This window comes from Pristiophorus japonicus, chromosome 4, assembly GCF_044704955.1.
Source record: "Pristiophorus japonicus isolate sPriJap1 chromosome 4, sPriJap1.hap1, whole genome shotgun sequence".
Taxonomy (NCBI): Eukaryota; Metazoa; Chordata; class Chondrichthyes; family Pristiophoridae; genus Pristiophorus; species Pristiophorus japonicus.
The window spans coordinates 197,029,881-197,045,914 of NC_091980.1; the positions used below are offsets into that span (position 1 = coordinate 197,029,881).

General features: G+C 40.9%; 1 protein-coding gene across 4 annotated transcripts in view; it reads right to left on the reverse strand.

Moving 5' to 3' along the window:
• ryr3 (ryanodine receptor 3) overlaps positions 1-16,034 on the reverse strand; it is a 561,329-nt gene that overhangs the window by 196,711 nt on the left and 348,584 nt on the right. For all 4 annotated transcript variants that reach the window (XM_070878983.1, XM_070878984.1, XM_070878982.1 and 1 more), the window contains exons 43-49: positions 12,675-12,810; positions 10,257-10,437; positions 7,931-8,033; positions 7,560-7,680; positions 6,136-6,305; positions 4,632-4,852; positions 1,528-1,618 (exon numbers count right to left, since the gene is read on the reverse strand). In XM_070878983.1, coding sequence (XP_070735084.1) covers positions 1,528-1,618; positions 4,632-4,852; positions 6,136-6,305; positions 7,560-7,680; positions 7,931-8,033; positions 10,257-10,437; positions 12,675-12,810 — 1,023 coding nt within the window. The remainder of the gene's footprint in view (positions 1-1,527; positions 1,619-4,631; positions 4,853-6,135; positions 6,306-7,559; positions 7,681-7,930; positions 8,034-10,256; positions 10,438-12,674; positions 12,811-16,034) is intronic.

Genomic DNA, 16,034 nt, shown 5'->3' on the forward strand with positions numbered 1-16,034 from the left:
TTGATCAAATCAAATAACATTAATGGTCTAAAAGTATTATGGTAGAAGAAAAACATTTACAAAATATACAATTTGACACTATTGGACCAATTTTCCGAATACATGCTACCGATGGGAGATTATGGCCATGCGTATTTGGAAAATGTATATTAGATATTACAGGGCTATATGTGTGCTATATGACACTGTAGCTCATTATTAGTAGTAGGATGCTGATTTTCTAATCTCTAATTTTCTGAAGTCTAATATTCAACAAGTCAATACAAAGGAAATGTTAACGTGGTGATAATGTTTAGAAGCTAGAGCCGAGATTTTCTGAGCATTTACTGCCTGTTTCCTGGTGGTCTTTGAAATGTGGTGGGCGGCCATTAGAACATAAGAAATAGGAACAGGAATAGGCCATACGGCCCCTCGAGCCTGCTCTACCATTCAATATGATCATGGCTGATCTGATCATGGACTCAGCTCCACTTCCCTGCCCGCTCCCCATAACCCCATAACCCCTTATCGTTTAAGAAACTGTCTATTTCTGTCTTAAATTTATTTAATGTCCCAGCTTCCACAGCTCTCTGAGGCAGCGAATTCCACAGATTTACAACCCTCTGAAAATAAATTTCTCCTCATCTCTGTTCTGCCAGTCTTCATCACCTCTTCCAGGTTTTCCTGCTGGAAGTGAATGGCAGATGCTGATTACTTGTGTGGGTTCATACAAATTAAATCTTTTTGTGGAATAATACAATATCCAATGTATTTTCGTTTGTTACTGCTTTAGCAAAACTGGATGTCAGGAATGCCATTATTTCTCTGATGCTGATCCTGATGCCAAGCAATAGTATTTCCAGCACTGCTCATAGTGATTGGCTAGAAGCTGTAATTGATCAAATCAAATAACATTAATGGTCTAAAAGTATTATGGTAGAAGAAAAACAGTGTTATGAGGGCATTGGAGTGCGGTTTTACAATTTAAAAGGTGGCACAGCCCTTGATACAAAGCTGGAAGATTAATTTTTTAAATGTAAATGATTTATTCTTAACCGACACGACCAGTCACGCTACAGTTGAACAAATACCACAGTGATTTCACTCTTTCCGTCCGGGGTGTGCAATTCAGATGGCCTGGAAATACTACGGAGAGCCCACCAAAAATTTTATAATTAGCTCAACGTTGCAAGATCCACCAGGGTCAGGGGGAGGCAGGCAGCTGGGTGGGTGCAAAGGCTACACCATCACCAATCCATTGAGATTTCTGCTGGATGGGAAAATCCAGGCATAAATGTTTGCAGAATACGTTGTAAATGTGGTGACATCAGTGCCAGAACATCAATATTGCAGAGACTTTTATTTTATTACTAACAGGTTGTCAAATTTTGAAACTGTGAAGGCATCAGTTTGGAATGGCAATCTTTCATTGAATATTTGGACATATGACTTGATCTAACACTGCTTCCAATCGTTTTTCAATGAAATATTAATTATTTTCAAGTGCATAATTTTTTTTATCAATGCAAGACTACTTTTTGCAAATACCTTTAATGGCATTTTAGAGTACTCATTAAGCATGGGAACATCAAAAACAAAGCGACGCAGAAGCGGTTGCAACATGGAAGGTTGAAGGTATCTGCGGAACAATGTTAAATAAGAGTTACATAGTATAGAGAAACATATGTCTTTAGATATAGACTCTTTAGATATATCATTGAAAACATTCACATATTTTAACTATTACAACATTGGTAGGATAGCACCATGGCTTGCAAGTAGGTAAATTCATGCTCATCATTCCTACATGACATTAGTTGGGGAGAGACACCACTGTCTCACAACATCCCTGCAGCTAAGTACAAGACAACAGATATCTGGCGGCACTTGTCAGTCCTCTTGGCTATGCTGATGCATAGTGTTAGAAGACCTAGAGATGAGCAAATACGCAAAGTAAATACTTTCCGAAAATACTGTAAAGCACATTCTTACCCATCCGGAGAATCTCTGGCAACGGCTTCTTTTTCCTACCCTGCATTGTCGCCTCGAGTTCCCCAATGATGCATCCTTGACTCTCTCTTTTCATCTACATGCGGTCCTTTGGCAACATCAACTGCAGACATGAGGTCAGCTTCCACATGTACACTGATGATGCAGCTCCATCTCTCCACCTGGTCTCTCGATCACTTCATTGCCTCTATACTGTCAGGCTGCTTGTCTGACATCCAGACTCGGATAGAATCAGAAAAACTTACAGCAGAGGAGGCCATTCAGCCCGTCGTACCTGTGCTGGCTCTTTGAAAGAGCAATTGTGCTTAGCCCTTCATCCCCACTCTTTGTCCTGACCCTGTCAGTTCCTCATCCTCAAGTACTCATCCAACTCCCTTTTAAAATTATTTATGGAATCAGCTTCCACGATCTTTTCAGGTAGAGCGCTCCAGATCCCGACAATTCTCTGCGTGAACAAAATTCTCTTCCTCTTCCCTTTAGATCTTTTGCCAATTATTTTGAATCTATGAGTTTTAGTTATTCACCCCCTCGCCGGAGGGAATAATTTTTCTCTATCTACTCTATCAAAACCTCTCATCATCTTGAAAAACTCTTTCTTAGGTCATCTCTTAACCATCTCTATTCCCAGGAGAGAGGTGACCTAAAAGAGATTTTCAAGGATGAGCCATGACTTCCTCCATCTAAGTATTAGGATGATCGAAGATATCGTCTTTGGCTCCTGTCCCAAACTCTGTATCATGGCAACAACTCTATCCTCTTTCTTAGCCGCTGTCTGAGGCTGAAGCAGACCTCAAGCTTCCAACCCCATATCCTCTTCCTCACAAAAACAGTCTACTTCCACCCCTATAACATTACCCACCTCTGCCCCTGTTTTAGCCCAACTGTTGTTGAAATACTCAACTGTGCATTTGTCATCTCTAGTGAGGTGCAATGTTCTCCTGATCAGCCTTCCATTCGCCATCCTCTGTAAAGTTTCGCTCATCCAAAGCTCTGTTGGCCATGATCTATCCCAGACTAAATCTTGCTCACCCATCATCCCTGACCTATATATTGTTCTTGGTCCCCCAATGCCTCAAGTTGAACATGTGAATCCTTGTGTTCAAATCCCTTCATGGCCTTGCCCTTCACTATCTCTGTAACTTCTTAGAGCCTACAATAACCCCATCCCCCCACCAAAAGTTGCCATCCCTCAGAGTCTGATCTCTTCTACATCCTCCACCCCCTCACTGTGCCTTCAGATATCTATGCCTCATGCTCCGGAATTCCCTTCCAAGTGCCTCTCCACTTCCCTCTCCTCCTTTAAGACCCTTCTTAAAATACATCTCTTTGACCAAGCTTTTGATCACTCCTCCTAATATCTCCTCCTTTGTTTCAGCATACATTTTGTCTAATTACACTTTTGTAAAACACCTTGGGACATTTTTCTACATTAAAGAGGCTATATAAATGCATATTTTTATGTTTATTGTTATCAGTGACCATCCAAAAAGAGGAAGATGTCACTGAGTGTTTCTGTATCACAGTTGGGGCTCCTGTGCAGCGAGTGTGTCCCCTCAAACTAGAAGGCAGTATTGTTGGATGAGAGCGCAGCTAGTAAGCAAATAGAGGGTCATAGTTATCACTTTAGTGTTCAAATTTTGAATGAAAGAGTTCTGATTGGTTACAATAGTTCAATCACATCATAATTTACTCGATATAATGCAAATTTCTAAATTAGTACAAACCTATCAAGACTTAGAAGTTGACTTGTTCTACTCTGAGTTTATGGACTAAAGATAGCAGTCAAACTTGAGATCCAAAATTCTGTCAGCCTTCCAATAAATTAGGTCCACAGAAAAAAAAACACTTTAACACTAAATTCTGATTATTCTGGACAGCCCAGGATGTTTGAAAGGTTTTCAACCAGTAGTAAATATTTTAACATTGTACAATAAGTGCATTGCAATATGAAAGTAAAGGGCCCTGCACTAACATTATCTTCATGAGACGATGGGTGCTAAAATTACTAGTACTCTTATAGGCCTTATTAATGTCTAAAAATGACAGTTCCACATGCATAAATGCTATTTCCTCCCAGGATCTGCCATGTCAAAAGCATTATGGCCTCAAGATCAGCCTGGGATCGTACTGGACAGCTGTACTGATTGGCCTGTACAGGTACATTGGGGGTAATTTTCAACTTCACTGCCTGAGGGGTAACCTGATGGAATGGATTGGCCATTGAAATCAATAGAACAAAAATTGAGCAGGTTCTATAAAGGGCGAGTGATCCACTCTGCCAGGTTACCGTCCAGGCAGTGAAGTTGAAAATTACCCACATTGCCTCTTCGGTACATTCTAAGATTAGGGAAACTCTTAAACAGACTCTGTTGTCACAAAAAAAAATGTTTGGGAACCTTTTTTGCTGCGAGGGACGGGGTAAAAATAACCACCGGTATTTTTTTCTACAATGATACATGCAAGTCACATAACAGTGTATCTCTGCTGAATTTACCATACCACACCATAGGGTAGTATACAAATGAGAAAGACTTGGCAACCCACTTAATTCTTGAAAATAGTGTTCTTCAAAATATGCAGGTTCTAAAAGATCGCTAGTTGTCTTTTTGAAGACTTGAAAATAAAAGCAAAGTTATCTGTACCGGCATATACAGAGCAAACATTCTTCAATTGATTCTCTCTGAGCTTTGGTGAGACAACGTCCTTTGGACAGTCTGTAGATTGTGTGCAGTGTGGAGTCTATCAGAGAGGCAAAGTGCTCAGTCCCAGCAAAAAGAGGTGCGCATCTCGTGAGCAGAGGAAGCACTGCTGAACAGATGTATCTGTTAAGGGCAAGAGCTGTCTCTGTAGTACTTAAAGCAGCCTGTTGGAACAGAAAAACAATTATTCATAGGAAAACATACTATACACTGGGTTTGTTGTTTAAATTAGTGAGCTTATATAGAACAGGAAGTAGAAGGAAGCGTTGGCCAGAATTTTTCATATTTCCATTTCATCATCATACGTTGTGGCTCCGATAATTATAGTTGCTTCAAAGGCATATTAATCATGTGACTAGAATACAGTATTTTTAATTATTCTAACTAGACATGCTCTACAGATTCAGCTTAGGCTAATTAAAATGTAGACTTTCTTCTCCAATTCAAATATCCAATAAATGCTTCCCATCTAAGCAAAGGCCATTGGTATGTGATTCTGGCTAAATTTGTTCTTGCCTGTACTGTACAATTCAAGGATATTGACCCTGAAATTCCGATGTCCTGGATCCGTATGAAGTTTCTATGGACCCGGGAAGGCATTGGAAAAGCTGGTTTTTAGCGTGCACCGATCTGTCAAGCTGGAGCTTGATAGATCGTAACCAGATCGGGAGCGAGGACATTTGCACGTGCAAATTTGCGATATTTACGCATACAAATGTCCTCAAAAATCTTGTGCCTGAAAAAGCAGGTGCATAGCCTACTGTTACAGGCGGAAATGTTTTAAAACACACAAAAACATATAAAAATAAAGTTATGAAAACATATGGTAAGTTTATTTTAAGGCATAATTTAAAAAACTTCTTAAAAAATCGGGAAAATATTTTTTTTATAAGACATTAATAACTTTAATTTAAATGAATCTTAAATATATAGTTTTTTATTAGTGTTTTGGGAGTTTGGGGGGGGTTTCTCATTCATAGTAATAGGAGTTTTGGAATTACGAAACTTCTATTACTATGATTGAGAATATACTGCACCTGATTGGCTGCCCAGCGCCATATGGCTCCAACTCTAGGCCTGCGCACGTCTCGACGAGCACGCGCTGCGATGCGCAGCAAGAGGAGGCCTGTGTATCGGAAAGTCGAGTGGGCGCAGCACCTTCAAGTAGGTGCATATTTTTTCTCTAAAATCCAGTCGAACACTGAAAGCGGAATTTCTGGGCCATTAATTTGAATAAAGTCCAACATACATCACCTCTCTTTAAAAACATTAATTCATGTGTCAATCACTGGTCAATTTAATGAGCATGTAGGAGCTTACAGTCAACTAAAAAAGGAATGCACTATCGACAATAACAAATATTGACTGTTCATAAGAAATAGTACACTTAACAGGAAATCAAATGTGCACAGCTTTGCTACAATTAATAACAATCACTTTTACTTACTGATTCAAGAGAGGCAGATGCTTTTAAATCAGGTAAAAATCCAACTTCCAGTAAGTGAAGCAGGAAACCTTGGTTCTCAATACCATAAACACGGTCCAGAAACAGTACCATGGGTGCCTTGTGTTCAGGACAGAAACTTGCAGACATAGATGGCTCAGAAATAGTTCCATCTGCCAAACCAACACAATATAGTTTCAAAATACTGTTTAACAGTACATTTTGACAAGTTTATTTTTTTCAAGTACTGTATTAAACATAAACAGTTTACTGACATAAGTCCAATAAACAATTACGCAACCAAATCTTTCCCCCCCCCACCTTCCTCTCCTAAAGGTATTGACTCTACCTGGGGTATGGGTTCATGGGTGATTGTCACCCTTTGACACCTCACCTAAGTTTCATTTCTTCATGTGTGAGCCTAAGGGGCCAAAATTGCCCCTCCCGATAAGGCCTCTTGCCGCCTGAAAGCCACCGGAGGGGCTGCCATTTTGTAAATTGCCCTTTGTATGTTTTGGAGCGGTGCGCGGGACCGCTCCACCCGTTTTCCCGCCGCGGCGTGCATGTGTCGATCCTTTACCGACTGGTGGGGACCCCTTCGCAAAATTGCCCCTCCGGAAATGGCCCCTTTCCTAGTCTTGCCGCACTCCATCCATAATGTCCTGGCATTGAGTGGCCTAAGCAATGGTCTTTAAAGAGACCACCGCTGGCTGCTCCAAAAATGGCCCCACAAATTTTTGCAAGTTAGATTTTTGTGGAGCCAGAAGGAACAAGCGTTCTCCTCTTGGCTCCACAAAAATAATGTGGGGTGCTGCTGGCCTGGGCTTGCTCTCTCCCGCTTTGCCTTCCTGCTCCTTCCCAGGGGCTAAATGCAGGCCAGCTTGGTGTCAGAGCCGACCAAAATTCCTAAGGACCAAAAGCAGCGAGCTGCATTGTGTTGCTTTTTTGGCACCTGCAGCTTGCTGGTTCTATTTAAATGAGGCCCAAGCCTCAAAATTACTCCAGTCTCTTTGTTTCCGTAATGGGCAGCCCCGAGCTGCTCCAAAATTAAAAACTATCCAAGAGACATTGAAGTTATAAAAATGAGGAAAGGAAAAGAAAAGACAGACTTACAGAAAATGTGAGACATAAATAAAGAAAACATAAGTGAGCCACAATGATACAGACACTAAAATGAGAAAAATGTGCAAAAGAAAAAAGTGACGCAGAAAATTAGAATGTCATAAAGAAGTAGAAAGACCGTTATAACCTATACCACAGGCAATCAATTGTTTTATATGTTGTACAAGACATGATATAACCTTCCTGTCATCATAAAATAATGTATTGTCTGACTCACTACAAGGAACACCATTGAACATCCGCTAGTTGTGTTAAAGAACATAGAAAATGCGTTTTACACCATGACATCAGCATATATGGCATACCTTGGTTAACAATAGGCAATTTTAGTGGTATACTAATAATGCCCACCAGATCCTGAGTTGGCACCAGGGAACGAAGTATTGCTCGGATTCGAATAGCTTCACCTTTGCCTGTTTGGATTAGCTGATAGAATATTTAAATAGTAGTTTACATGTAACAAAAGGATATCAATTCTAAATGCATAAAGTGTTTCTGTATTATGTCAGGCTCAAGATTTTAAAATGTAATATACCACAGCCACCAATCTCAAAGGTATTAAATATTTCAAAAATGAATATTTCAAAAATGAATATTTTAAACATTAATTCAGCATTTGCACACTATAATCTCTCAATGAGCTCACTAAGCATATTGCTAAAAAATAATTACTTACATGCATCTCTGGAGCACATCGGCCCAGAAGATCAATCAGAGCAGAATAGAAGGACATGATAGAATTCCCCAAGTGCACGATTTCTTCATCCTCCTCTTCGCTACTGTTAAATAAGAGTTCATTTTAAATAGTTTATTTTAAGTCATTTGAATAAAAAATGGAAAGATTTGCCACCATTTGGGGTGCATTTACACCATAACTGTAATGCTGGTGTAAACAGGTTTTTCTTCACTTTGATGGTGCAGTTATTGAGTACACAAAGCATGAATCTGTTTTCAGAGCCCAAAAGATTCCATAAAGGAGGGAGTCTCACTACACCTCAAACTGTGGCTACACACCTGATTTACACAAAAAGTTTATTGTTGGTGGAAAGTGATTTGGTTTCGCACCAATGCTAAATTTGTGGAGTACGAATGCACCATTAGAGAGAGCAAATTAGGATAAACTTAACAGCAGATAAAATAGCTTCAAAATAATCAACTATGCTTCTGCAACAAAATTATGATTCCTGTAGCAAAAGCCGAATTCTGCCCTGTTTCAAGACATTAACTTTGAACATTGTATGAATGGATGGAAAATCTTGATAACCTCTGCCTCTGAATTCCCAATGTGCATTCTTGATGCACAGAAGGCACTTTCATAAGTAATTCTGGAAAAGGTTTATTCTGCCTTTGAGTAGGAAGGTGGGGACAGGAGGTGGGGAATGCCATACTAGCATAAATATGTATAATTCTTTCTGCAAATAATGCACATTAATGCCAGAAATTGTAGCACAAGGTCAACTCAACATGCTACAGGTGCATTCAACACCTGGAGAACTGGTGCCGAGACTACATTATCTGCCTCCTTAAGAATCTCAAAATGATTTGCTTTGCTGGACTCAAAAGCATTTGATGGACTAATAAAGGTTAAGTACTTAATTTCATCAGTTGGTTTCATTTGCTTCAATGCATATTTGTTTCCCATAATAAACTCATTTTCATGGCTCCAGTGTCAAGGGGTGGGCTGTGTCGGGGTTTCCCGAGTCCTTGACGTGGCCAGCGACATAAAATCCAGGCAATCCTGGGCTGTACTGATGTGCACTGCCTGTCTAGCACAGGGGAATCAGCACGGTCAGCGTATAAAAAATGAGCATCTCATATTATATTATAGCCAGTATAATCGCGCAAGACAAGGGTAGATTATTAACCCTGAGGGCCTCACATACTGTACAAGCCATAAGGTTACGTTTTGGTTCATAGGAAATGCAGACCTGCCCAAGGAAGCCAAATTTTGTGGACCATGAGAATGTTAGGACAGGACCCATACCCACCTCCTTGTTATGGTACGGGATTGGTAATACAGAGGTTGTGAGTAATCCCATAGTGGCAAAGTGCGCAGGTGAATTAGTTAAACCTGGTCATTTATAGGCTAGCATCAGCAAACTATTATCATGCAAGCTGCCAGATGGCTGTAAAAATCTAACTGGTTAACTAATGTCTTTCAGGTAGTGATCTGTCACCCCTACCTGGTCCGGCATACATGTCACTCGAGTGTAACACTATGGCCCTGATTTACAGGGAGATGGGAGCCCATAAATAGCCGAAGAATCTGGCGAGGCTGGGGACACAGAGGTCCTCATTATAATTTGTTTTTCTTGTTTCCTGCTCAGCAGCCGGCCAAATTGACAGTCTGGCCGGATATCGGGCAGGAAAATCAATGGCAGGAGGCCATAGTTGAGAACCCTGGGGATAGCCACGATTGGCAGAGGGGAGGCTGAAGGCTTCCTTGAGGTGCCAGAGGAAACAAGCCTGTTCTCCCTGGCCCAGAAGGAGTGCTGTGAAAGGCATTTACCTTGTGCAGCCAGCAGCTCCCGTCTCCCTTTCACAGCCAGGCTTCCTGACTCCTGGGATTCACGGGCAGCAAATTTAACATTTAAATCGGGCTCCCAATTGCACTGTGGGAGACCAATTTAATTATGCTAATGAACTGTTCCACCTCTCCACGTCCCTGCTTTTTTTCATTTTTAAACTCCCATCCTCATTCCCTCAATGACCCTCTCCCGCCTGTTGTGGTGGTGGTGGTGGTGGTGGGGGGCGGGGGGGGGTGCTAGTATCGAGGCCTTTGTGGCTAATTTAATGCTCATAAGCCAACTAGGAATGGGCAATAAGTACTTCCTTGCCATTGTCATCTGTATCACAAGAACAATTCTTTAAAAAGTTACAATATGTAAACAGAAACATCGAAGTTTATAGAAATGTTATCCAAACAGGCAGCCTTTATATAATTCCTTTAGTATGTTAAATCTGGAACAGCAACATGTTACAAAAGGGAAATTGTAACTTACCCATCTTTCCCAGCTTCAATAGGAGGGAGGTCACGGCAGGGATCTTCTGAGGTTTGAATAGCATCTTTCATTGCTGCTAACAAGCCACGTCCTCCTTCACCTCTTAGAGCAGGACCAAAGCACTCTGGGTGGCGAATCAACAATTTCACAACAACACTTGCATTTTCTTCAACACTTTCACCTTGAAGAAAAGCAAGATTCATCTTAACATAATGAATTCAATAGAACAAAATTCTTGATCTGTGTAAATAAAAGGGAGACGTATCTGCTTCAGACTGACAGCTATGCTTGTCTGAATGTCTCACCACATATAATACGGTGGAAACTAACTTGGAGAAGTTACTGGGCCCTGAATTAACATGCGAAGCGGTATCCAGAACACAATAGTTTTGTGCCTATCTATTAAATGTTATTTCAGATTCTTCCAATTGTTAACATGGGCTGGGATGCCCTACCATAATATTTAGGCTTTTAAGGAACTTCTGTTTCTCATGTTAACCCTCTTAAACAGACTTTTATCCATCGGCCTCTTCTGCTACTTGTTTCCTGCTCCCTGAGTGTACAAGATATCAAGTCTCATTCTGACAGTTGCAGTTGTCTTTCACAATCCGATTTCAGTAGATGTTTGCACTGTGGAACTAGAACTCCGAGAGTCCAAATCATTTGGTCTGGGAATAGCAGCCCATCCATGCGCGTTTCCACTATGAGTGTCGACATTGTAAAATAAATCCACTCCCGCCCCCAAGCAATGCTTTTTCAGAATGAAATCTTACTGGGTTAAGATTAAAGCTCCGTTAACTATTTCAGGTGATAATTTTATTTTGTTGAAGGGGAGAGATTATTTCAGGAAGGTGGACAAAAGAATAGATTTACTGAGACTCTTCACTAGGATGAATTTGGCAAGTAGCGGGAAAGCGAGGAGGGCGATGGACACTCTAACATTGGTGGACATATTTGATGACATATTTTACTCCAAATTGAGGATCAGCTGTGAACACAGGTGCTATTTCTGCTGACGAGTATTTTGCCCTTTGCTATTTGTATTGATCTATTTTACTTGTGAAAAGGCTGTACAGGCAGGAGTAGAGGTTGTCAACAGTGATCTTAGTAACTTGCAGGCAGGTGGCCTGCGAGGGTATGATGGACAGAAGAGCAATAGAGCAACAATGAAAGAAAACTGTATTCTCCCTTTGACTTTCAACCGTGCATTTTTTCAGCTGCAATAAGCATATTATTATTTAACTTTTACAAATACTCTTATTTTGTTAAATAATATAATTATAATAAGTGTGTTTTTTTAGAAATTTCTACATACGTCCTTCAAGCCTCCTGAAGCATTTAGGAGGCCCCCCCCCCATAATTCCCATAAGTCTCGTGCCTCAAATCACCATTGTCCAGTTGTCCAAAATATGTTATCCCTGAAATTTCATGCGCTCATAATGGCAGAGCAGGACTTCCACCCACTGGCCCCAAGTACCCAGACAGTGTCATTAATTCCTGAGCCATAAATTGGAAAGACACGCATGTCAATAGTGGCCCCGCAGGGATGCCATTGGATAAGGAGTGGAGGGGGGGGGGGGGGGGTTAGTTTTGCCAGTCACTGGAGTAATTCACAGCCCTGCTTCTCAAATGTGGCCACAGTCCCCAAAGGTTTAGGAAAGACCAGTAACTGTTCATAAAATCCTACTGTGTGTAAAATGCTAATGACCACGATTCAATGTGAATATTTGGACGGGAAGATTCGGCGAAGTTGAGCGTGCACCCCTGCTTAGATGATAGGAGAGAAACAAATAAAACTTGAGATAAAGTTGAGCCTGGAGCTTTGGGCTGAGGAATCTTGGCTATTTTCAATGTGGAACCATTTCTAATTCAAAAAGGCAGTCGGGCAGAAAAGGCTGTGAACATTATCCTGCTCGTGTGTTTATAAATCAAATTGCTAATGGGAAAATGATGCGCACTTTTAATTTTATTTGCATTTCTTTACTATAACATTTTTTCCAACAAAGAAAAAAAACGCTAGAGTTGGCATTTACGCAGACCTCCATCTGTTGTGGTGAATGCTATTTTTAAAATTTGGGACCTGACAGTTATGTGCAGAATGCTTCTGCTCAGCTTCCGGTTTGTTGGCAGAAGTCATTCCTTAAATGTAAACAGGGGAGAGTGGTGCCTGGGAAGCCACAACTGTGGGAGACCATTTCTTAAATATCAGAGAAACATGAGTGATAAAGTGTGAGAGAGAGAAAGAAAAAGAGAGACACAGAAGGGAAGGAGATAAAGACAAGAGAAAATAGAAAAATAATGTTACAAAACAAATCCATGCCTTTTACTATGATTTCCATGACTTTTAATATTTTACCAAGATTAATCTAAGTGTTTCTCAAAATTTACCATACAGCCCTAATAATAAATCAAACCTACCATTAACAAACACAGCAAATCGTAAGAAAAGCAGATAACGTTCGCCTTCAATCGGATTCCAGCCAATATCAGGATAGCCCTTCGCCATGAGCATGGGGCAGCTCTGTAAGCCACAGGCAGCCAGGTAAGTCACAACCTGTCAAATGTAAAAATTAGCCTTTGTTATTCACATCTTTCTTAAATTACCTATCCATTTTAATTACGTCACCTAATAATGAGTTTTTAAAACCCAACGTTTCCATCTTATATGATCACAATAAGACATTCGTAAGCCAACTATCTATGCCAGAATAGTGGAATTATTCTTTACATGTTACGCTTGTAATAAAGTCCTTATAATTTTAATTACTTGTACATCTACAGATTTGTTCAATGTATTCATATTGAACTTAAACTGGCATAACTAATGCACTAACTGAGGTTAATAAGAAAGGAATAGATGCTATGTTCTATGAATGAAGTTTAATCTGCGAACAAATAAATGATCTCATACTAATTTAAAGATAAGCAGCTGTACATTCATGTTAATTTCATCACTACTCGTATTTCAATACTCTTTACAGGAAGAATGACAGAAATATATTAAAGATATGTACAAATAATATCTATTTTTAAATTCTGCAGATAAATGTGAAACAGTTTGGTTTAAAAAATCCATTCTTGACAGTCCTTTCATTAGTTGAAAATCAGCATAACCCTGCTCTCAAATAGTGCCCCAAATTGATGTAATGCAGAGGAAATGTTATATTTGTTTGCTCATCCGCAGCACAGCACCCAAATTTCCGCTATAGTTTTTTTGGTGCCTGCACCTGACTGTGGCTGAAGAGGTTGCAGCAATATAAATTCCATACAAATGACAGTCAGAGAGCTTTGTATACAGATTTCCAATAATAGCACCTGGTATAGTTCAGGGGTCAACTGCTCCCATAAACACTTGACCTTACTGATTTCAGAACTGCTGTTTGGGTGGTATTAATCTTAAATTCAGGCTGGTATTGTCAAGATAGCTCCTAATTTTTGACTTTTAGTTTTAGAATACAAAACTGTTTTGCTGCTTTAGGGCTTGCTGCAGAATACTTAGTAATGGAGGCAGCAGTGATTCTGTGTAACCACCACCTACTCAACCCTTCCCCCATGTGCTTAGGTTTATTTGGAGACAGACAAGAGTGTACAACCATAAGCTCCCTTGATAGTTGCTGAAGTTATTGACCTAATCTTCCTTGGGCCATTAACAACTATTTCCCACCCCAGTATATGAATCTCCCCCGCTACTTTCTCGGATTACATACCTACTCCACACCACCTGGAACCAAAAGAGAAGCGTCAAACTCAAACCAGCACCCTCCTCCTATACCTGCACCATCATTCTTCATACCCACAATTCATTTCCCATTTCCTCCATCTACGGTTTGGCACAACAGTGCTGCCCTCTTACCAGCTCCCTCCATCGCAGGCTGCAATGGTGCCTCGGGAGCTGCTGGCATCCCAGCGGTGGCACAACAGCATGGATTATGGAATTGGTGGCAGAGTGCAGAAGAGGTTGGCTCAAGAAAAAAAGTATCCAGAACCAAACCAACTAAATTAATGCACAGTCGACAGGTAAGCATCTGTGAATAATTCTTCAAAGTTTTGGTAGGCTTCCTACTCATTGATGCATGGACTGAAGTGACAACAATGCACCCAGACTTCCAGTTCTCTTCTTGAAACACCCAAATAGTGCATCCCCATTTGCACTCATCCAGCGCCTGCTTAATATTAATGAGGCCTAACAGTAATTCAAGTGTTGAGAGATTGTGACCTGGGTACAGTACACTTCCAGTGGGATGTGCCCACATTGCTCCAGGAAAGGAAAATTGATCTACATATTACACATAAAAATAAAAAAGGGAAGGTGGCTCAACCGTGGCTATCTAGGGAAATCAGGGATAGTATTAAAGCCAAGGAAGTGGCATACAAATTGGCCAGAAATAGCAGCGAACCTGGGGACTGGGAGAAATTTAGAACTCAGCAGAGGAGGACAAAGGGTTTGATTAGGGTAGGGAAAATGGAGTACGAGAAGAAGCTTGCAGGGAACATTAAGGCGGATTGCAAAAGTTTCTATAGGTATGTAAAGAGAAAGAGGTTAGTAAAGACAAACGTAGGTCCCCTGCAGTCAGAATCAGGGGAAGTCATAACGGGGAACAAAGAAATGGCAGACCAATTGAACAAGTACTTTGGTTCAGTATTCACTAAGGAGGACACAAACAACCTTCCGGATATAAAAGTGGTCAGAGGGTCTATTAAGGAGGAGGAACTGAGGGAAATCTTTATTAGTCGGGAAATTGTGTTGGGGAAATTGATGGGATTGAAGGCCGATAAATCCCCAGGGCCTGATGGACTGCATCCCAGAGTACTTAAGGAGGTGGCCTTGGAAATAGCGGATGCATTGACAGTCATTTTCCAACATTCCATTGACTCTGGATCAGTTCCTATCGAGTGGAGGGTAGCCAATGTAACCCCACTTTTTAAAAAAGGAGGGAGAGAGAAAGCAGGGAATTATAGACCGGTCAGCCTGACCTCAGTAGTGGGTAAAATGATGGAATCAATTATTAAGGATGTCATAGCAGCGCATTTGGAAAATGGTGACATGATAGGTCCAAGTCAGCATGGATTTGTAAAAGGGAGATCATGCTTGACAAATCTTCTGGAATTTTTTGAGGATGTTTCCAATAAAGTGGACAAAGGAGTACCAGTTGATGTGGTATATTTGGACTTTCAGAAGGCTTTCGACAAGGTCCCACACAAGAGATTAATGTGCAAAGTTAAAGCACATGGGATTGGGGGTAGTGTGCTGACGTGGATTGAGAACTGGTTGTCAGACAGGAAGCAAAGAGTAGGAGTAAATGGGTACTTTTCGGAATGGCAGGCAGTGACTAGTGGGGTACCGCAGGGTTCTGTGCTGGGGCCCCAGCTGTTTACATTGTACATTAATGATTTAGACGAGGGGATTAAATGTAGTATCTCCAAATTTGCGGAAGACACTAAGTTGGGTGGCAGTGTGAGCTGCGAGGAGGATGCTATGAGGCTACAGAGTGACTTGGATAGGTTAGGTGAGTGGGCAAATGCGTGGCAGATGAAGTATAATGTGGATAAATGTGAGGTTATCCACTTTGGTGGTAAAAACAGAGAGACAGACTATTATCTGAATGGTGACAGATTAGGAAAAGGGAAGGTGCAACGAGACCTGGGTGTCATGGTACATCAGTCATTGAAGGTTGGCATGCAGGTACAGCAGGCGGTTAAGAAAGCAAATGGCATGTTGGCCTTCATAGCGAGGGGATTTGAGTACAGGGGCAGGGAGGTGTTGCTACAGTTGTACAG